Source organism: Orcinus orca, chromosome 11 (genome assembly GCF_937001465.1).
Source record: "Orcinus orca chromosome 11, mOrcOrc1.1, whole genome shotgun sequence".
NCBI classification, from domain to species: Eukaryota; Metazoa; Chordata; class Mammalia; order Artiodactyla; family Delphinidae; genus Orcinus; species Orcinus orca.
Window position 1 is genome coordinate 33,292,452 of NC_064569.1, and position 23,485 is coordinate 33,315,936.

Sequence of the window (23,485 nt, forward strand, 5' to 3'; positions counted from 1 at the left end):
TCGGAATGCCTTATTTAGTACAGCAAGGAGTTTGAACATAATCTGGCAAGGAGCTTGAACGTAAAATGTTGAACCATTGAAGGGTTTTTAAATTAGGAAATAACATGGTCACATTTGCCTTTTGGAGAGCAGATTCTGGCTGCAGTGTAGAGGCTGGGACAGATTGAGATTGGAGCCAGAAAGCAGCTACAGTGCCAAAAAGTGAGGGAAAGGAGGCTTTAAACACACACACACACACACACACACACACACACTCTCTCTCTCTCTCTCTCTCTCTCTTCATGGAGAAAAATCATGCTGTTAAACTGTTCAAATTGCATTTGGAGCTTTGAAGAGTTTGGCCATGAGAAACAAGATAGGGAAATGCTGTATAATTAGTGGTAGTTCTTCATTTGGAATCCCTACACCAAATAAGTGCTGGCTCTGTGACCGTGGGAAAGTCACTAAACAAATTTAAGCCTCAGTTTCTTACCCTATAAGGATTAAATTTCTTGCCTTACTTGACAAAAAATGAAAACTAGCATGCTATCAAGCTGTGAATAGAATGAAAACACACACTTATTCATTCAATAAACATTTATTGAATATATTCTACATGCCAGACAAGGGGCTATTCTGTACTGCCCCCAAAACTGGAGACAGGCAAGTAAAAACCATGACAATATAAAGTTAATCCTTTCACTACACCTTACAATTCTTAGAGAAATAAAGATAAACTTAATGAGGTACAAAGATGGATGACAAAAGCATTTATAAGAACAGAAAATAGATTTTCAGAGAGAAAACTAAAGGATATGGTACCAAGAAATTAGAGTAAGAGCTAGCACTCAAAGTACGTTTAACTTAAAGAGATGGTAACTACAATTGTTTCTATTTCAATAAACTAAATGTAATGAAAATAAAGAATAATTTAATGACCCAGAGATTTTTAAAATACTAGAATGGCAATATTCATTTCTGCAACAATATATGGGAAGAGCATATCCGGAAGAACAATCATCCATTTACTTGACATCAGGGTTCTGGACCATATCATCCCTTTAGGTTCCTTTTAATCCTGTAATTAAAAAGGAAATTCTGTTGAAAAGTATGTAAGGCATTCCAAAAATAGAAATGATTTTTGTATTACCCACACACTGTCCCAACTGGTTATCCTGGAGTATAAGGAGCTGTGTGAATACTTCTGATCATTTCCAGGATTCACACATTTTGATATTCCTAAAATTAATTGTAAATTATTGAAAATATTTTTTGCCATAATGGTTAGGCATTTCTTTCACTTACTGTGTGTATGTATGTGTTCTTAAGTCTATTTTTTCATCTCTAGACCACCCTCTTAATTCTCTAGTGACAGGCTGGCTATATCCAAATTTTTTTTTTTTTTTTTTACAGTACGCGGGCCTCTCACTGTTGTGGCCTCTTCCGTTGCGGAACACAGGCTCCGGACGCACAGGCTCAGCGGCCATGGCTCACGGGCCCAGTCACTCCGCGGCATGTGAGATCTTCCCGGACTGGGGCACGAACCCGCGTGCCTTGCATCGGCAGGCGGACTCCCAACCACTGCGGCACCAGGGAAGCCCCTATATCCAAATTTTTAATCAATATTGATCTTCCCTTCATTCTGTCAAAAAAGGTAAATTTAGGTGGACAAAAAGAAATTTAAAAGTAGCAACATTAGTTGTTTAAATTATGGAGATAGAGACCTTCTCCATGACCTGAAAAACTCTCGGATTCAGGATAATCCAAATCTCAACAATCGTATATTCAAAAGATTAATCTTGATTTTTCATATAGCTCCTAGTACATGCTGGATATATGGTAGACATTCAATTAATGAGTTTTGGGGGGTTTTAAATGTCTTTTCCAAGACACTCTAGAGCAAATTTAGGTCCTGCTCAGCATTTCCTTCCCAATTCTACCTTTTAGTACTTTAAAAAAAAAAAAAAAAAAAAGACATCCTGTGGGGGAAAAGGTAAATTCTATACCTTTTCATAGTAAAGTTCAAAGCTTTTTAACATAATTTCCACTTTATAAAGGTCTATGCATAAACTAACTTAATCCTGATAACAATTATACTTTATTCTTTTAACAAACAAGGAACCTGAAATTCAGAGAAGTTTGTTAACCACATGGCTAATGATGAAGATCCATAATTCAAATGGAAATCTTTGAGGATCCAAAGTGCATGTTTGTTTTTTCCCTTATACCATGCTATCTCACTGTGAAAAAATAAATGCTAAACTGAGTGATGCAAATTAAAAGTAAAAGCAAAAAAGCAAAAAAGATGTTATATGAAAATCTCTTAGATTGGTCTTGGGGATTAAAACAAATTAAACTTGCAATCACAGAACTACAAATCACGGGGTTTCCCTGGTGGCGCAGTGGTTAAGAATCCGCCGCGGGCGACGCGGGTTCAAGCCCTGGTGCAGGAAGATCCCACATGCTGTGGAGCAACTAAGCCCCTGCGCCACAACTACTGAAGCCCGGGCGCCTAGAGCTGGTGCTCTGCAACAAGAGAAGCCACCGCAATGAGAAGCCCGTGCACCGCAACGAAGAGTAGCCCCTGCTCGCTGCCAACTAGAGAAAGCCTGCATGCAGCAACAAAGACCCAATGCAGCCATAAGTAAATAAGTAAATAAATAAATTTATATTAAAAAAATACAAATCAGATTAGTTGCAGAGCACAAAGAATCAGAAATTCACACTAAAATTGAAAATCATTCTCTCCTCTTGTTGGCCTCTAGTGAAATTTCTTCATTTTTCACAGTCCATTTCCTAGAGACCTTGTTGGGCTGGAGGAAAAAGTTGGAAAAGTATGTTGTCAGTTGGAGCAAAGAGTATTTCATCTTAAGTGTTCATTCAGACTAGTAAATGTGGGAAAAGGGTAGGGTAAGGGGGAAGACGAAAGAGTAAACTGATTCTCTTCATGCTCAAAAAACTCAGCTATAGATCATAAGATTAGAAAAAGTGGCAGTGGAAAACTAAGTGGGGACACTTTAACTCCTAAATAATCCTAGAATTCAGCTAGTATTTCCATCCACAAAGGAGAGAGATTACGAAGCGGGCAGAGTGGGGAGGGAAAGAACGAATATGCTATGGACCATCCTTACATTTCTCCCTGGTTCAATCTCCAGGAACCCTCCATTCCCATTAATAGATTATAAGCTATTATTATTTTATTTATTTATTTATTTTTTTGCGGTACGCGGGCTTCTCACTGTTGTGGCTTCTCCCGTTGCAGAGCACAGGCTCCGGACGCACAGGCTCAGCGGCCATGGCTCACGGGCCTAGCCGCTCTGCGGCATGTGGGATCTTCCCGGACCGGGGCATGAACCCGCGACCCCTGCATTAGCAGGCGGACTCTCAACCACTGCGCCACCAGGGAAGCCCTACTGTTATTTTTTTAAAATACTGTCAGTGAAATTAAAAGCTAGATTTACAGGGAAATTTAGTCATGAGGAAAATTAGAATTAAAACATACGTGCACAAGTTCACCAAAACCTGCCATCAATCAAGGTCATGATTATAATATTAAGTAACAGATAAGTCTCTGGACCCCGATTCCCCAAAATTGAAAAATGAAAATAATTAAGAATTCTGATACTATTACACTTCAGAAATACAGTACTTAGTTGAAAAATGAAGTCAGAATTATTGTTATCTATATTCCTTTCTGTATAGAAGCTACATCCTAAATAGTCCTATGTTATGTTTGGTTTTTCTTTTTTTTAATATTAATAGCTTTTATTATTAATAGGTTTCATATTTTGAAATGGTTTTTCTTTTCACATGTCTATATTTTATTTTTAATAAAGTAAAAAAAATTCTGTTTTTTCTTTCTAATTAAGTTGAAGTGTCCCTTAAATTATTTATCTTATCCTATACTGGAAACATCATAGGCTTTTACATTTTCTCTTATTAAAGACCAAAAGCTACCTCTTGGACCTAAGGCCAGATCACTGTTTTTTAATTCTGAAAACAGCCTACTTTTCTTTTTCTTTTTAATGCTTTCACTACATTTTTGTCCTTTAGGAGTCTTCCTCTCCCAAACTGGTTTTATACAGTATCCCAACTCTTCTCAATCTTGCTGACTCCAGAAGTGAACACAGGCTAATTTCATTGTTGCTATTAGTCTGAATTAAAAGAGGTTAGTGAAAATAATACACATACAAAGTCTAAACTAGTAAATCTTGGTACCCAGTTTAGTTTCTGAATTCTCTTGAAAAAAGAGTTAATGAAAATATGAAGATGAGATGGTAGCTTTCATCCACATTCCCTACTTCCAGGTAAGTCAGCAGATCCAGGTTTACCTGCGTATAATTCAAGACCTGCCAAACTTGTGTATTATTTCCACTCCTCAGGAATTCCAGTTGGATCCATTTTACTGGATCCTTGAACTGAAAATTTCACGTAGGGGCTTATCCTCACAACTAAAATAAAGCAGTTTTTTTGAGATTTTTTTAAAAAGTATTACTATTTAGCCTTATGTACAAAAGAGATTTGAGGAACTTTATAAGAACACAAGGGAAAACGTTAAGTAGATAAAAACTGTAGTTAGATGAAGTTAAAAATGTAGTTAGATGAAGAATAACAAGTTAGAATATGGATATGCAGATGACTGAGTTCTACATAATTATTAAAAGTATGCCTAATTTTAATCTGAGATTTCCCACAACTAAAGCAAAAACTGAGGACAATCGATGATTTGCATTGTTCACAAGAAAAAGGCAAACTGATTTCTCAGGTTGAAGTAAAGCTTTTCCTGAAACAGGTCTGAATAAATTTTCTCATTTGGATTCTGAGTGATGTAATGTTTCCTCAATATCCTCACAAAAAGGCAACAGGAGACCTCATTCAGCTAGCTGTTTACTGATTTTTAAAAATTAGTATAGGAAAATGATAATCTCACATTACATGCCTTAAAGTCTTTAACTTTGGAAATTCAAACTGGAGTAATGAAATGGTAGCTGGCTAAAATTACTGGTGACACCCAACATTACCAGCTGCAACTATCAAGATGAGATCCTAACATCTCCATTGCGGGCTTACAGTGGATACTCAGGCCAAGCTGAATTTTCTAGGGGGGAAAAAAAAAGAAGGAAAAAGAAAAAAAAAATGGTGGCAAGCACTCCCTCTTCTGTTACTTCTGTATCTTATATGTATTTTTATTGTTGAAATAATGGCATTGTATTTACAGATCTCTCCTCTAAGATGTGAGTTCCACATCTTTGTCCTCTTTGCAACCAACCCCCAGACCAGTGCCTAGCACACAAACCATACTCAATAAATGTTCACTGAATTGAAAACTGACATAAAGAAAATCTAGATCAGGAAAATAATGAAAGTATTACAGCAGTAAAATAGCTACTACAGTCTACAACTCCTACTGACAGGGAGGAAAGAAATCACCAGTGAAAAACAATTCAGAACATGAAACATGTCCCAGAGAACTAAAAGCTTTCAGAGCTCTACTTGATTTTTCTATATAAGTACCTAGTCTTATCGTGGCACTTCATATGCTCCAGAATTGGCCCATTCCACAAAGGCTGGAATATCTGCACTGGCTAAATACAAAGCCACATTAAAAACATAACATTTAAATTATCTGGGCTAGCAGGGCTGTGCATTCAGGAAAGTAAAGTGTTCATATAATTCAAGGTAAATCTCTATGACAACTTCTAAAAATGAACTGGTTTTGAAGAAAATCATTTTATAGTGATTACACATATTGCTGCTCTAGTAAACAGTCTACTAAACAAAACTGAAAACTTAATGACTGAGTCATTACAAAGATGATTTATCATAGCTTGTTTTAAAATTTTTCTCAAGAGACCGAGATGCTATACATTCTATTTGTTCTCTCTCTCCCTTCTGAGTGATTCTTCTCTGCTATCATCGACTACATCACAATCCCCATTTTCTAATTTCTGCTACTATCTTTGCTTTTTCTCCTTCCTCCTCCCTCATTTTTTTCCCCATTTCTAACCTTCCTTGCCTTTATTATTAGGGCATCTTCTTTTTCATCACTCTCAATAGCCAGGGAGGGTGTTCTTTTCCTTCTGCTTTCACAAATGATCAGTCACATCCTGTATTCTGCAATCTTCACTGTCTCTTGAGTCTACTCAGCTATTTTTGTCACTGATGACTTTTCTACATTTCAGTTTTTCTACATTTCAGTTGTTCCAGACACCTGAAGGTGCCTGTGGTTGAAGAGGGGAGCCAGTGCTAGTAAGTCGAAGTATTACTTTATGATTACTCTTCTTACACACACATTCACTCTTCTGTTTGCACTTAATTTTCGAAGTACAGTACAGAAATTTCTATCAATGGCCCAGTTCGTACTTCAGGTCTTCAAGATTCCAGAAAAGAGATAAGTGGCAGACCAAGAAAATAATTAAAATAAGGGTTTCAGTGGAAACTAAAACTTTTAGACCACTCAGCATGAATGTATATAATATGAATAAGCTATATTCTTTTCAGGCAATAAGAACTTCTTTCTAAAAGAAGGGTAATAAATGTTATCAACTTAGAAAAGCAAAGGTTTTTCTTCCTTTTTTAATGTTTTCACTTTGTCTACAGTCATCACTATAATTTTAGGAAAGCATTTAATAAAAATAAAACCTTTAAGTTATTGTCAACTATTTCTACTGTGTAATATAAAAGGTTTAAGAATATGTATTCTTGTATGCCTCAAATTATATCTTCACTCTTACTTATATCAAAATAAGCTAATAAACTCTGAAAAACATCCAAATGCTCTTTTTGTATAGAATTTGGCTAAAATAACCCACTATTAAAACCATAGGGTAAGTTGATGAACCAGAGCTAAAAATATACCCTAAGCCCAGGCTCTGAACCTTGTTGCATATTTTAACATTAGGTGTATTTATGGAATTTGAGTCTGTTTCCTGGTTTGGAAGTGTATTTGAGGTAGGGTGAAATGAAGACAGCAAAAGATAACTGTGATTAATGAAAGGAAAACAAAGTATCAAAGTAGACAACTCAGCTCATTTCTCCTGTCTCATAATGCATACCATCAGGTTCTTTAATTATAGAAAGACAGCTGGTCTGGGATCAGAGCAAACATCTGATGTAAAAAATTCAGTTTAACCTACAGAACACAATTCCTTTTGGGCATCCAAGAAGGCATGGAAACAATTTTTGTTACAAAAAAAATTATGTTTCTGTAATGGGATTTTACCTATAAAGATAGTAAAGGCTCACATTTACTGAGCACAGAGTACGTGTCAGGTAGTTGTTAAGAATTTTGTATGGATTGACATTTAATCCTCCCAACAACCCTATGAGTTAGATATGATTACCATTATCCCTGTTTAATAGACGGGAAATGACCTTGAATGACTTACTCAAGCTCACTTAGGTTCTACAACAGAGATTCAGATACCAGCCATCAGTTAGCATTCTCAAATTCCATGCTAACTGTCTCCCTACTATTTAGAAAGATGACTATGCCCCGTTCAGGTAAAATCCCATCTTCTGTCAGATTTTTCTCTCTTGCAATCCATTTAAAATATATCCAGAAAGTATTTGATCATCATCATAAGACCCAGTACCTCCAAAGAGTAATTTTGACTTAAAAATTAGAATATTTTCCCTATTACAGTTAGTACTTGTAGTTTTTACTATGTCTAAAAATGAATATATATGTATATATATAAAACATTTGGAACATGTGAAAAAGAATAAAATAAGAGAAAAAAATTTTCATGTTTTAAAAGAACATACCAGTCATTTGGGGTTCCACTGAAAGTATCTTAAAAACAAATAAAATTCTTTCATTTAACAACACTAAAGAATGAGGTATATAAATGTTTTAATCACAGACTTTTACTGTATGCAATTAACTGTATTTCACAACTTGCATCTTACAAAAAAGACAGTACCATTGTGCCTGTAAAAAGTACTGCAATTAAACAGAAAATTACATTACCACATGAAACCACCAAATATCACAACTGTCAGGGTCTACAGTTTTATTTCTTTCTTCAAATGCTATCATGATGTTTTTATGTGATATTCTGTATCCAAGTTATGATTCAAAGTTCATTTATAGTTCAAAAGTCTCCTATAGGTGAATACATACTAAACAAATGGCTAAGAGAAAGCAGGAGACCCTAGAATTTAAGTACTGTGTGGTTTCTAAGTTGGATTTTTAGAAACAACAAAAAACACTTTTATTAGTTGTAAACAAAAATGCAAAATCTGTAGTCATAAAAATATTTTATTGGTAAATTTACATAATAGTAAGTGGGGCTGTAAATGCTTTTTAAATTTTAGGATATTGATAAATGCATAAACTGGCAATTGTTTCTGAAAATAGGGTACTATAATTTTTATAAGAATTGTTATATTTAATAAGAGGCCAATTAAACTGATTAAAGATTAGTTATTTCTCAGTTCTGTGCAACAGTTCCCATTTCTGTATTAATTAGATTCACACTTCTATGACCCTGGATAAGTCTGGGGCAAGGAAACAGTGATAAAACTATTAAGTTAAAGCTTTTCCAAAACTGCAGCTTTTAAAATATGACAGGTTTCTTCTCTTCTGTTTTTGCCAAATGCTTATAATTACTTGAATTTTAATGTTCTATATAATACAGAAAATACCAGTGTTCAATGACAATAGCACTAAATCTGAATTATAAAGCCAAGTAATCAATGTTTTACTGTTTACTAGTCTGCTAGTAAACATTACAATAAATGAATGTTTTGAAAGATAAGCAAAAATTCCCCCCAAAAACAGATAAAACCTAAAACATAATTCAGGAACAATAATTTAGTAAAATGTGTCAAAAACATTGGCAATGGTTCATACAAATTCTTTATTTAATAACAATCTTCCTATTTAACCACACCAAGTACCAGCAGGTGTATTTAAGAGGATAACCATTAAGAAAATTCTGTTGTAGCAACAGTTGATTAAATTGATTTTTGACTTGTATACATATAACTATTTGTTTCACAATTCTCAAATAATACATATTTAGGCAGCTTGCACTATGTTATAAAAATTTAAATTCATTACATGCCAATAGTAGAGAATTCAAGAATTATGTGTTAGAATTCACTAAACTAAAAGTGAAAATAGACTTACCAATAACACTGCATAATGAGTAATTCAACCACATTTTCATGGCACCTTTAACTGTGGAGACCAAAATGTTAAGTCTGGAAATGTTTGGTAGGCATAGATTGCAATAAAATCTAACAAATTTCTATTTTATGTAAAATGCAAATTATGGATTGTGCATGAATATGTTTGTCATGAAAATGTGGTACTTCTTGGCATAATCTGTGTATTTGCATGGTATGACAGAAGTGACTAGGAAATTGGAGAAAATAAACTTTAATGAGATTCTCCGTTCAATGATGAGGCTTCTCCTCTGGGTGAAGATGACCTGGACATTCCCCTCTCTGTGTTATCAGAGCTGGAGCCACTCTGACTGTGTTGATCTGCAGAAGCAGCACTAGATGCGGGCGGTGACTTCGTTTTCTCCTTAAAGTCTGTAATAATGACTGTCAGATCTCCAACGGTAACTTCCAAATGTTGAGCACTACTCCGATCCACATTTTTCAATCTTGGCCTAAACACAAAAGATGATAAAATTTTAAACTAGCTTTTCTCTCTACCAACTTTCTGAGCATGTAATGCATATTAAATTAGGTAAAAATAACAAAACAAATACATCTATCTTTAAAGCTCTATATTCATGTGTAACTAGCCACAAAAATATAATTAAATGTTTGAAATCATTAACATTAATCAAGCCAATCATTCCTGAATCTTCCTCAACATGACCAAAAACTCTGGGAGTAATGTTCTCTTAAATGTGCTTTTATAGCTTTATCATAATTTTGCAGACAGCTTATCAATTTTACTAAAATAAATGTTTTAGAACAGCAGTGACATAGCTGAATCACAGAGGAAGCTGACAACAGCTAAGGTTGAGTTATATGCAGGGCTGTTACTCCACTGATGTGCACTTATGATAAGGGCGTCATGACTGTCTGTTCTGCCTGGACCCATGACCATTTTGATTGGTTAAAGCTCATGCAAATATCTGTTCAGTATTGTGAACATCACTCCTGGCTTTATGAGTGAAAAAGAAACATTTCAAACACAAATGTCTTGTAATCTAGTAAAACAAAAACAAAAAACAGAAAGTGTCCTCACACTTACACTTGTATTTGTGGCCTCTGTGTTTAATTTCTAATATACCTTCAACTAAGAAACACACTTTCATGATATAGTAAAAGAGATGAAATCTTTTATTTCTACTTTATATACTTTATATATTGATGTTAAAAGACAATATTAAATGGTTAATTTTATTACTTCAAAAGTGCCATTAAAACACTCTAAATTTACCTGGTTTTCTTATGACTGTTCTTTTTGCTAGTTGTTTCCTTTTCACTTTTTTCTTTTTCTACTTTATCTTTTTTCTCTTTCTTTGACTGTGTAGGGGGCACAAACTGCTGAGTAACCTGCTGTGCAACCAACTGGGAGACAGGCCGAGGTTTCCTGTGTGCATGTTAAAAAGAAAGTTTTTTTTATTACTATAATTTAAGAATGTATTTTTTATGAGAGAATAGCTCAAATTATGAGAATAGATATATGATTTCACATATAAAAATTTCTCATATGTAAGGTAATTCAGATGTGCAATTTAACAGATATATATATACACACACATACATTACTGTCTTTCCTATCCAACAAAAATAGAACTATAATAACAGTTAAAAGTTATAGCCCAAGATATATAGTCAAACCATTAAAATGTAACTGTTACATAAATCGACACGAAAATTATTAAAAATGTATATCAAACTGTGCTTATGGGGAAGCACACATAAACATGAATTTTTAAAATTAAACTTGAAAGTTCACACTGAAATAAAATCTAAATTTATCCCTCTTCTCTCAGAGAAGGAAATACCTCACCATCTGTTACAATGGCTATTCTTTTCTTTAAAATCTTTCATTTATTCACTGAATAAATATTTAAGTGTCAAAATTTCTCACTTACTGCTTAAATCTTTGAGGTTCCTTATGTATCCAGCCACAATTTCACTGTGGTTTTTTGACCTTGGAGATCTGTCCAGTGCTTTGAGACTTGCCTAACTTACTCACTTACTCATTAGAAAAAAATTTATTGAGAACCTACTGCAGAAACTGTACCGAGATAGATGAAATGTTGCCTGACTACAATCTTTGGTACCAGTTGTCACTTTTGGTACAAGTTGTCACTCTATTAGCCCAGGGTCAAGGATGCCTCCAGCTTTACGGTAGAACGTGGGCAGCTGAGGTCAAGATTCAAAGTAAATGGTCTCTAAGTTCTTAAAATGAGAGAGAAAAAGACAATTGAGGAGGGAAAAAAGGTGGGAAGGAAAAAGCAAGGAAGAATAAGATAAAAATACATTAAAAAAACACATTTTAACAGATGGTCTATAAACAACAGTAATCTATTGCCTGGAAAATCCTGACCCTATTCTGGTCAGTAGGGTTATTAAAAAATCTTTTCCTTTGTTTCTCTAAAGCAAGACAAAATAGAAACCAAAGAGAAAATACTGCATAATCTAGGATTCAAAGCTGCAAGGAGGAATCCTTTGAAGGAGGAAATAGGAAACGCAGTATATAAAACATCTTAATAGATGGGTAATGAATTTTGTTTAGAACCTACAGAGTCTGAAGTACAGGAAGGATATCCAGGAAAGATGTCCAACACACAATTTAAAAAGCAGGACTGACACAGATACCAGGGTCAATGATGTAAATTAAGAGTTACACAAATGAAAATGATATTAAAAGCATGGTAATTAATGGCTGAGCTTGTTAAGGAAATGAACTTTAAAAAAAAAAACGACTAAAGTAGTGATTCTCAAATTTAATGTACATCAGGATTACTGGGAAGTCTTGTTTAGCTTGCTTAGCTCTGCTCCCAGGGTTCTTATTTAGTAGGCCTCGGGGTGGAGCCTAAAATTTGCATTTCTAAATAGCTTCCAAGTTAAGGGGAAGCCTCTGGTCCAGCCACCACACTGAGCAGAGAAGCTTGAAGAAGTGCAATATATTGATACTACTGCAGCATAAAGTTTGAGATGGAGAGCAGGGAGTGGCAGAGAAAGAAAAAAAAAAAAAGGCTGGACAGATAGGAAGGAACCCGACAATGAAAAGCGAAGGAGTCTGATTTACCTTTAAAAGACAGCAGATCACTGAAGAAATTCAGACTTCAATTTTACAAAGATTACTGGCAGCAATCTGGAGGGGAAAGGTACTACAGAGGCAGGGAAAGCTACTTTAATAGACCAGGTAAAAATAAAAAGGGCTTGAACTAAAAGGAAGCGGCAGTGGGCTTATTTAGAGACAGGTTGAAGAAGCAGAATCAAGGGGACGTGGTGACAAATTAAACGTGCCTTTCTCACTTCTCAACCAAAAAATATTCCTTTAGCAAAACATACAGAAATTCTTGTTTGTCCTCATGTAACCAACGTTCTGTGGATGAAATCAAACAAAAAATAAAGTCTTAGATGTTGATAAATGCTATGGAAAAAAAAATAAAGGAACACAGGGAGTGTTAAGGAAGGAGTTACTGTCTGTTTCCTCATCTAGGATATACACTCCACAAGGAAAGGGATGGTTTCAGGTTTATACATCACTGGATAACTAGTACCTAGCACGGTACTGAAAAAATACTAGATATTTAATATTTGTTGAAAAATGAATGAATGATAAAATCAGGCTTAATGAGGAATGAAGATGTTTTAAAAGACAAGGAATACTGTCTCGATGCTTACTCACGGGCCAGGATCAACCACTCACTACACAGACGTAAACAAGTAGTGAAAAGTAAGAGCAGCAAGAATTAATTCCTCTTTTAATTATGCCGGAATATGGAAAGAGAAAGAAAGTACAAAGGTGTGACAGGTTGTGAAAAGGTTTGGTTAGACTAGTGCCTGGTGAACAGTGAGTCACCTAAAATTAAGAGTCACTCCAAGCTATACAATGGAATTGAGGGGTAGTCATCATTTGTCTCCTAAGGTATTATGGGTCTCTGAATCTCTTCCTGCCATAACAAATGAAAGTTTGACAACATCCTTTATTATAGTTTGTACTGTTGCTCCCTTCGTCCCAAAATTTAATGCAAAATGAATTTATAAAAATGTTAAACTAAATTACAAGAAAATTGTGAACATTAAAATAAATTTACATTCTAGAGTAGAAATCCTGAAGTTCCTAGCAATCAATAAATTGACATTATTGAGAGACCATTATCACTAACTTAAGATATATAATAATTTATATTCTCTTTATTTAGTGCTGCCTTTTTTAAGTAAAATTGAATATTCTTCTAAGTTTTTCCGGATTCGTTAATAACCTCAGTACTCGGTGCTGTTTTTCCCATAAGATGTAACTGTCTCAATCATGGATTCTCTGATCATGAAGCTTTTCAGGAATATAACGATTGTGCTGTGGTTAGGTACAGAATATTTTTATAACATCATCAATCACTCCCCCACCCCTCCAGCATTTGTCTCCAAGTTGGTGTCCATCAATTATGTGACACAGTTCCTCAATCACTCCCACTTTTATGTGAGAGAAGGGATAATCCTAATTCCCCAGCTTCATGGATCTTACAACTGCTGCCACGTCTTTTTCATATTTAACAGGTTTTCTCTCTCCAGAATCTTCCTAGAATCATTTTCCCTTTTCATATGGCCCATAAATCTGAAAATGAGGGAACGCCCTGGTGGTGCAGTGGTTAAGAATCCACCTGCCAATGCAGGGGACATGGGTTCAATCCCTGGCCCGGGGAAGATCCTACATGCTACGGAGCAACTAAGCCTGTGCACCACAACTACTGAGTCTGTGCTCTAGAGGCCACGAGCCACAACTGCTGAGCCCATGTGCCACAACTACTGAAGCCCACGCAGAGCTGGGCTGTGCTTTGCAACAAGAGAAGCCACCGCAATGAGAAGCCCGTGCACCGCAGCGAAGAGCAGCCCCCGCTCACCGCAACTAGAGGAAGCCTGCGTGTAGCAATGAAGACCCGATGCAGCCAAAAATTTAAAAAAAAAAAAAAATCTGAAAATGAAAGCATATCAGTACAGCATGATTTGCTCCATGAAACCATGAGGAGAGTTAAATAAACTAACATTTTTTAAAGATTGATTTATTTAGTTATTTTTGGCTGCATTGGGTCTTCGTTGCTACATGGGGGCTTTCTCTAGGTGCAGCGAGTGGGGGCTACTCTTCATTGCAGTGCACAGTGCAGGCTTCTCATTGTGGTGGCTTCTCGTTGTAGAGTGCCAGCTCTAGGTGCACAGGCTTCAGCAGTTGCAGCACGTAGGCTCAGTAGTTGCGGCATGTGGGCCCTAGAGCACAGGCTCAGTAGTTGTGGTGCACGGGCTTAGTTGCTCCACAGCATGTGGCTTCTTCCCGGACCAGGGCTCGAACCCGTTTCCCCTGCATTGGCAGGCAGATTCTTAACCACTGTCCCACCTGGGAAGTCCCTAAATTAACATTTTAAAACAAGTTATGAATCTAGAATTCTTCTAAGTGTTATATTCTCAGTGGTAAGAACAAAATACTCAGTAAATGTATACTCTCTTACAAGGTAAAAACCAATAAAGAAAGAACAATTAGCTGACCTGGTCAGGTGAGAGACTGCGGTCAGGAGACAAATTAGAAGACCACCACTTCATACTAGAAACGATGGTGCTGGTCATGCTGGGTTTGTGGATTTTATAAAATTTAAGCAAAGGTGTCCCTGGGGCAAGTGGAAATGTAAGACTAGTGTTCTGATAAGCAACCAGTAATTTCTGTACGTGGCATTGTCTGTGGTTGATTTTGTTAGTTTCTAATCACCAACAAATTTTCTATAGTAGTTCTCTTCTGCCTCAAGAAAAATATTATTTTTGTTTTTCAGTAGTTATGTCTTTCTCTCTCTTTTTATCCTAACTTTTCCTAAATGTGTAGTAATTCATTCTTTTTTCACTTAAGATAATGACTTTGCTCCTCTCTTCTAGGATTATTTGATCTGGTTCAACTTTGGGAGAAAAGAAGCACAAAATATGTGTTTCCACGCAGCTTAACTATTGAAATAAAGTTCTCTGCTGCTCTCTAACGGCCTGAATGAGTTTTAAAGATTCTTCAACGAAGGCAGGAGGAACACAGCTTATGATGATCTTTGTACCCTATCATAAAGTGACTCAACTTCACCATGCTCTATTAAAAAGAAAGCCCTCCTAGCTCTAGGGATCTTAAAAAAGTTTAACTATGATCCTTTTTCTACTTAGTGAGAAAAATCTAGAGGATAGTAGGGAATTTTAGAGGTGGGAGATAGTTAACTTAGGATATAAGGGGCAGGGTATTATTTACAAGGTGTGCCTTTTTTATGTTCAGCGATTTATCATTCATGATTTTGACAGTACACCTACAATGCTAAAGGTTCTGTGATAAGGAGGACAAAAAGGTCATCCAGTGCTATCCAGACATATCCCAACTGCACTCTATTGTCATCTACTTGTTCACATACGTCATTATTAGCTGTAACTTGTAAAATATGATGTTCCAAAATTTTGAGATCCCTATGTGTCCCTATGTATCCTTCATAAATAGCTCAAACAGACTGTCTGTGTAAAGTTTGGCAGGTCTGTTGACTTACTGTGACATGAAAAAAGGGGGGGAACATTTCAACAACCGTTTACGGATAACTATTATTCATCAGATATAGTTTCTAACTATGTGTCTGCCCTCCACCCCACAACAAAAATCCTGTATGCTAAATACTATAAGAAAAATGTTTTAAGCTTGATTAACCTCATCACAACAATTTAGCTTTGTCAAGTTGGACAGGCAAAACAAATACGATATAAAACCATTGTTGATTCTTTTCTAAAGGAGGCAGCATTATTCATAGCTCAGAAAGAGGCAATCTGCTTCCCAACACTAAAATATATATAGTAAATTGAAGCAGTATAAATCTCAATGAGTTAAAAGGCTGAACTTAACCCAAACCTGTTGTGAGTCTGCTAATACACTGCTAACAAAAGTCCAAAAATCTAACCAAGGAAGATTTTTATAAGTAAGCCCCCTGTTTGACAAATGTATTACACACTTAACACGTGTCAGGCACTACCTAAGGTGCCGGAGACTCACCATGAACAAAACAGACACAGTCCTCGCCCTCACAGTTTGTTTAGTGCATGGGATAGAAGCCACACAAAAGGAAACTAACTAAATAAATTTTGTCAGAAGCCCTAATAAGGAAAAAACGGTGTGCTGTGATTTTAAAAATTAGAGGACTTACTACAGGGTGGAAAGCACTTTAGTTCATGTTTAGTTCATCACCATGGGCTGCCACCCCCCTTTTTAAGTCATTTTATGAATAATTTACAGAAATAAGAAACAAAGGAACAATTAATATTAAAAATTTTAATAAGACTTTAGAGTGTAGTTAAACCCAATTTTTTATTCCATTTGAAGGTATATAGACCTGATATAGATTAATGTAACTAATTCCCCATCAGCTGTTAAGCCTAATCCTAGGAACATATCTAATCTTGTAAACAGTGAGTGATTCCTGATTTCAAATACATCTCTAATAGACTTTGGCTTATCTTTACTTCCACTTCCTGCACTTGCATTGTCAAAACACTTTACTTTGAAAAGCCTGATGGCTCACAATTTTTTGAAAAGGGGACAGCCATTCCTTGTTCCAAAATTATCAAACATTGCCATTTCTAGACTAGGTATACATCCCTACCCTTCAGCATCTGTCCACTTATGAATCGTATCAAATAAATTTTGATGCCAAATATCAGTGAAGATGAAAGAAATCCATCACTTGTCCTAATCCTAGGATAAAACAAAGATGGTTCAGGTTCACAGTCACAAAATACTGCATGATAAAGTCCTTTCTGTTGAATGACTGTTCACCTCATGAGAAACCATACTCCCTTCTTAAGTCCTTAAAGATACATTGTTCACATAACGATTCTTGGCTTTGCGGAAAAATTCGTCCAGGATATTCTCATTTGAAGGCTCAGAGAGCTCTAGCACCATGCAGCCTACAAAGCGTTCACAAGCATGAAGGGCTGTAAGTTACTCAGCGTGAATTCCCTGGATTTCTCCCCAGGCCCTGGGAAGTGCTTTCTATGGACTGGCCTGCTCAATGTATCTTCCCTTCCCAGGATTTCTGAGGTAGATCTTATCTGATAGATCCGTTTTTGAGATTTTGTGATGAATCATCAGAAGGAAAGGAAGTTAGGAAGAAACCGCTGAAACAGGGTTTGCTTTGTTGTGGGGCCTGAAGAGGTGTGAGGAGTGTGACTTGGGGGCCAAAATCCTCTGGGAGGGCAGAGGTGGAAGAGGGAAAATGATGGCCAAAACATGTTGCTGCTGCTACGTGACTTTTTTCAACAGCTTCGAGAAATACAAATAAAGGATCTGCTACTTTATTTTGAAATGGTAAAAAAAAAAAAAAAAGAGTGAATTAATCTACAAAATAAATTAATGAGCTTTAGTGGTCGTCTTTCTTCTGTGCACGTTAATATTTGGTGCATAGGACACTTTTATTTGACGGGTTATTTAATATTTTAAAAAGAAATGTGCATCACATATCTGTGGAACCCCTGCAGCAGCTCTGCAAACTCGTGGTCTTCTACACTCTTCTGCAATGCTGTTGATCTTTTTATGGCTGTGTTCTATTTCCCCAACTGGACTCTAACCCCTGCGTGGGAAAAGATCACATCTTGCCTGTTTCTATATCCCCAACACCTAGTACAGTAGATCTTACATGTATTAGATACTCAATAAATGTCTCTTAATATTAACAATTATAAATACCAGTTAAATATGATGCATAAATACAACTATAAATCAATTGTGTAAAACACTGATTTAACTAGGCGCCAACTTTCAAGGATTCACTGTCTTGAAGAATTTGCTGATGTCATTTTGCTTTTGAGCCATTTACTTCCTTTTTCATGAAAATGGAATGAAGGGCTTAAGGTACACTGCTTTCCATAAAAACTGATTACTGAATCAAAGGATAAAAGAGGCCTTTCTAAGTGGTTTTCCCCACCTCCAAACAATGAAATAATCTACTCTGATAAAACCAGCACTATCTGACTTACCAGCAAAACTCAAATGTTACCTACACTGATGATACTCAAATGCTTTCTCTGTTATTGTTTCTGCAGTAGAATCACCATGCAAATAAAATCTTACAAGGAATCTCAGTGTATAAAACGGAAAACAAACTAACTTCTATTGAAGCTGATGTGGAGACATCCGCTTCAGCCCCCATCCACTCAGTGCTCATCCTTGCATCTCCCAGTTAGCCCTGAGGTGTGGCTCTGAGAAAAACAATTCAAAATCTGCTGATCCATGGTATTCACACTAAACTAATGAAATTTACACCTCAGGTTCAATGCACTCTTTCTGGTCACTTGCCTTAGTTTGCTTATAGAATGCAGTAAATAGTATCCTTCAACAGTTTAAGAATCTATGTTGAGTATTTTGAAGAGTTCTTACTCCAAGGTCTACATACATTTAATTTTCAACATCAAACACTTCCGCAGACGCCCAGGACAAAATTTTCCCTAAACTCCTGGGAGGTGGTGGCAGGAGAGACTTGATTCCTTGGCAGCTACAGAGATACTTTCTGGTAAGTACTGACAAAATAGATGACTACATCAGCTTTATACAAACTAGGTTAGAGTGCTCAGCAATTAAGTCTCTGAAAAATCCCTCAAATCATTAAACAACATCACAGTCCACTCATTTGAAAGACTAAGGACATGCTCCAGAGCTACAAACAGGTCATACTCAACTTTTCCTTCCCCTTAGCCGAAGAAAAATCAAGTCCTTTCACTTCTTCTTCCATATGACTGGAACGGTTCCCCTCATCATTCCCAGGAGCACTGCTCTCGCCTAACCCGACAGCCACCTCTGCGCTACCTCACTTGCCTCCTTCCCTCCAATCCAGGGTTACTCTCCCTTACATTCATTTATTTAACAAACATTTACTAAGCACTTACTATGTTCAAACTACTGTTCTAAGCACTGAGGAGAGAGTACTGAACAAAACTTTCATTGTGCTTTGTTTATTTATTATGGGGTGACTTTGATTCTTATTTCAGAGAAAATAGAAGCTATTCAATTAACATTTCTACAAGCTGCCATCCGTGCCCACATACTCTAACTTCCCTCTCCGTATTCCTATTTAAGGCCATGACTCTATCTGCCAACTGGATCCCTTCTCCAGGACACCACTCCTGCTACTGACCTCTTGCTCTCCTGCTCCAACCATATTTCCTTCTCTAAGTTATTCCTGTCAGCATACAAACACATTATGATAGTTCTTACCTTAAAAAGAAAAAAAAAGAAAACCCATCCCTACTTCCACATCCCCTTCTAGCCACTGCCCCATTTCTTTGTTCTCTTTTCCACAATAAGCATCAAGTGATTTGTCTATACTTACTTTCCTCCCTTCTTTCATGGGCTCACCTCAATCAGGTTTTTGCCCTGACTGGACATTCTACCAAAAGTATTTCTTTCAAGGTCATCAACAATCACTTTACCATATCCATTAGTCAACTGTAACTCACATCTCGCTCGGTCTTTTCAAGCCATATTTTACAGAGTTTATCATGCTTTCCCTCCTGCAAAACTATCTTCACAAGCCTCTAGAACACCACACTCTTTCGTTTTTCTCCTGCCTCACCAGCTTTCTTTTTCTTTTTTTTTTTTAATTTATTTTTGGCCGCGTTGGGTCTGCATTGCTGTGTGCAGGCTTTCTCTAGTTGTGGTGAGCGGGGGCTACTCTTCCTTGCAGTACGCGGGCTTCTCATTGTGGTGGCTTCTCTTGTTGCGGAGCACCGGCTCTAGGCACATGGGCTTCAGTAGTTACAGCATGCGGGCTCAGTAGTTATGGTGCGCAGGCTTCAGTAGTTGTGGCGTGCAGGCTCAGTAGTTGTGGCTAGCAGGTTCTAGAGCACAGGCTCAATAGTTGTGGCTCATGAGCTTAGTTGCTCTGTGGCATGTGGGATCTTCCCGGGCCAAGGATCAAACCCATGTCCCCTGCACTGGCAGGTGGATTCTTAACCACTGCGTCACCAGCGAAGTCCCACCTGCTATTCTTTTACAGTCTTATTTACTGGTTCCTTCCTCTCCTTCCCAATTTCTAAACTTTGGAGGGGCCAGGACTTAATCTTCAGGTATCTCTTTTATCTACACTAACCCTCTAGGATGGGCTACTCAAAGTATGGTCCATCAGTCCAACTCCCAGGTATCAGTACCTGGGAGCCTCGTAGAAATACAAATTCTCAGAACTTGCCCCAACTACGGGTATTTTTACGCAAGCAAAAGCTTGAGAAATGGCTGTGCTAGGTGATCTCATTCAATCCTTGGCTTTAAATACCATCTGTACAATGGTTCTCAGCCCTGGCTCCACGTTAGAATTAACCTGCGTTGCTTTTTAAAAATAATTACACCTAGGGGGCTTCCCTGGTGGCGCAGTGGTTAAGAGTCCGCCTGCCGATGCAGGGGACACGGGTTCGTGCCCCGGTCCAGGAAGATCCCACATGCCGCAGAGTGGCTGGGCCCGTGAGCCATGGCCACTGAGCCTGCGCGTCTGGAGCCTGTGCTCCGCAACGGGAGAAGCCACAACAGTGAGAGGCCCGCGTACCGCAAAAAAAAAAAATAATAATAATTACACCTAGGAAAAAAGAACTTAAATTTTGCTAAACCTTACAAACTAGATATTTAAACTGAAATTAATAAACTGAACATTAATTTTAATAATGAAAATAGTGTCTGAATAATCTTTTCTGGGCATAAAAGTTTTCCTCAAGGACATACATACACTCACACACACACACACAAAACCCCTCATGTTGAAACATATGAAAAAATGTGATCCACACGACCCAGCTATTCCACTCTAAGGTATTTATCCAGAGAAGGAAATACATGACTACACAAAGACTTGTACACAAATGTTCACAGCAGCTTTATCTGTAGTGGCCCCAAACTGAAAACAACCCGAATGTTCATCAACAGCTGAATAAAGAAGTTCATACAATGGAATACTACTCAGCAACAGAAAGGAATCAAGTACTGATACATGCAACAACATAGGCGAGTATCAAAACAATTATGCTTAAAGAAGCCACACAGAAGAGTACACACTGTAAGATTTCATTTATAGAATTCTAGAAAATGCAAACTAATCTACACAGAAAGCAGATCAGTAGTTGCCTAGTGACTGAAGATGGGAGGGAGGTAGGGATAGTAGGGAAGAACTGAAAAGGGGTACAAAGAAACTTCTGGTGATGATGGGTATGTTCAATACCTTAATTGTGGTGATGGTTTCACAGATGTATTCATCTGTCAAAACTTATCAAATTGTACACTTTGTGCGTAGTGTATCGTATGTCAATAATACCTCAATAAAAGCTGTTTAAAAAAATGTTTAACCTAACCACTAATCAAATTAAAACAGAAATACCTGAGCCCCACTCCCAGGTTAAACAAGAATATACAGGGGTGGGACCAGGCTCAGAAATTTTTTGAAAATTCCCAAGCTGATTATAAAGTGTAACCAAGGTTGAAAATTACTGATCTATACGATACTCCAAAAGTTGCATCACCAGCCCCAGCGTCTCCCCCGAAACTCCAGACTTATATAACCAACTGCCTACTTACATCTTCATCTGGATATTCAGTAGCAACTCAAACTAGCTTATAATTTTGATTGCTCCCTCCTCCCATTCTTCCATTCTTTGACAGTCTTCCTATCTTAATAAATAGCACTCCATTTTTTCAGTTGCTTTGACCAAACACTTAAGACACAATATTTCATTCCCCACTTTCTCTCACACCCACATCTAATTCACCAGCAATTTCTGTCCACTCTACCTTCAAAATACATCTAGGATTGGATGATTTCACACTACTCCCACTGATAACCACCCTTGCAATAGTTATGAAGATAACTAATGTCCCTGACTCCTCAACTGTTTTGCTACAGACTATTCTCCCACAAAGCAGCCAGTTGATCCTTCTAGATATAAATCAAATTATACCACTCCTCTCCTAAAACAATTCAATGGGTTCCTCCTCCCCACCCAAACACCTTCCCTAGTTATACTCTGGCAACCAGAGTATATGGCAACTGAGAAGAAAATCCAAAATTCTTGCTCTAGACTGCAGCCCCACATGATTTGAGTCCCTCTTCCTACCTCATCTCCTATACTCCCCCCTCTGGAACCCTCTGTTCCTGCAGTCTTAGTTGGCTAGGGCTGCCATAACAAGATACTGTAGAGTGGGTGGCTGAAAGAACAGAAATTTATTTTCTCACAGTTCTGAAGACTAGAAAGTCCAACATCAAGGTATGTCAGTGTTCAGCTTCTGGTGAGTGCTCTCCTTCTGGCTTGCAGAAGGCCTCCTTACTGTTCCTCACATGGCAGACAGAGGGAGAGAGATCTTTTTCCTCTTCTTAAAAGGCCACCAATCCTATCCCATTAGGACCTTATCCTTATGACCTCATTTAACCTGCATTGCCTCCTAAAAGCCCTATCTCTAAATACAGTCACACTGGGGATTAAGGCTTCAATATACAATGGGAGGTGGTGGGGGGCAGTATGTGTGTGTGTGTGTGTGTGTGCACAATGTAGTCCACAGCACCCAACCTCACTGGCCTGTGCCTGCCTGGGCGTTTCCCCTGTGATCTCCTCTGCCTACTCACTCCCTCGCTTCTTCCACGTCTCTGTACACATGCCAACAGTTAGGGAAGTCCCTCCTAACCTGACATAAAATAGCACTCTCCTCTCCAACTCTACTCCCCTTCTCTGCCTATTCCTGTCTCCCTCATTATGCTTTATTTTCTTCAAAGCATTTGTTTTTACTTACCAAATTACGCATTATTAGTTTATTGCCTGTCTTCCTTACCAAAAAAGAATACAAGCTGCCTTCCACCCCCATAAGTGTAAACAGGCACCTTTTTCCTGTTTTATTTTGTTCAACGCTGTTTGCCCTCTTCCTGTGGCATAAAAACAAAACACATCCTAATGTGCTTTTAATGGATGGGTGAATATGAAACCCTCCTACTCAAAAATTTCCAGGGACCTTAGGTGATCCTACAGCAGTTTCCCAACCCTGGCTGCACATCAGCATCACAGGAAGTCTTTTAAAAAGTACAATACTTGGGCCCCACCCAGACCAACTGAATAAACTTCTCCAGGAGTATTTACCTGGAGATAAAAATACTTGAAAACTCTCCAGGTATTTTTCAAAGCTCCTCAATTGCTCTTGTGCAGCTACTGGCCTACAGAATAAGATCCAAGTGCTATCTAAACTGTCAGATTTCTCCAAGTCAGACCCTAGGATCTGTCAAGTGAAGCAAATTACTGCATTTCACCTTGTAATACTTTCCTAATGTACCTAATGTACTTTCCT

General features: G+C 37.4%; 1 protein-coding gene across 8 annotated transcripts in view; it reads right to left on the bottom strand.

Annotated features, from left to right (window-relative positions):
- Nucleotides 1-8,224: 8,224 nt before the first annotated feature.
- YAF2 (YY1 associated factor 2) overlaps nt 8,225-23,485 on the bottom strand; it is a 64,976-nt gene continuing 49,715 nt past the window's right edge. For all 8 annotated transcript variants that reach the window (XM_004274447.3, XM_004274446.3, XM_033436550.2 and 5 more), the window contains 2 exons: nt 10,391-10,543; nt 8,225-9,605 (listed from right to left, as the gene is read on the bottom strand). In XM_004274447.3, coding sequence (XP_004274495.1) covers nt 9,368-9,605; nt 10,391-10,543 — 391 coding nt within the window. In that variant the 3' untranslated portion in view covers nt 8,225-9,367. The remainder of the gene's footprint in view (nt 9,606-10,390; nt 10,544-23,485) is intronic.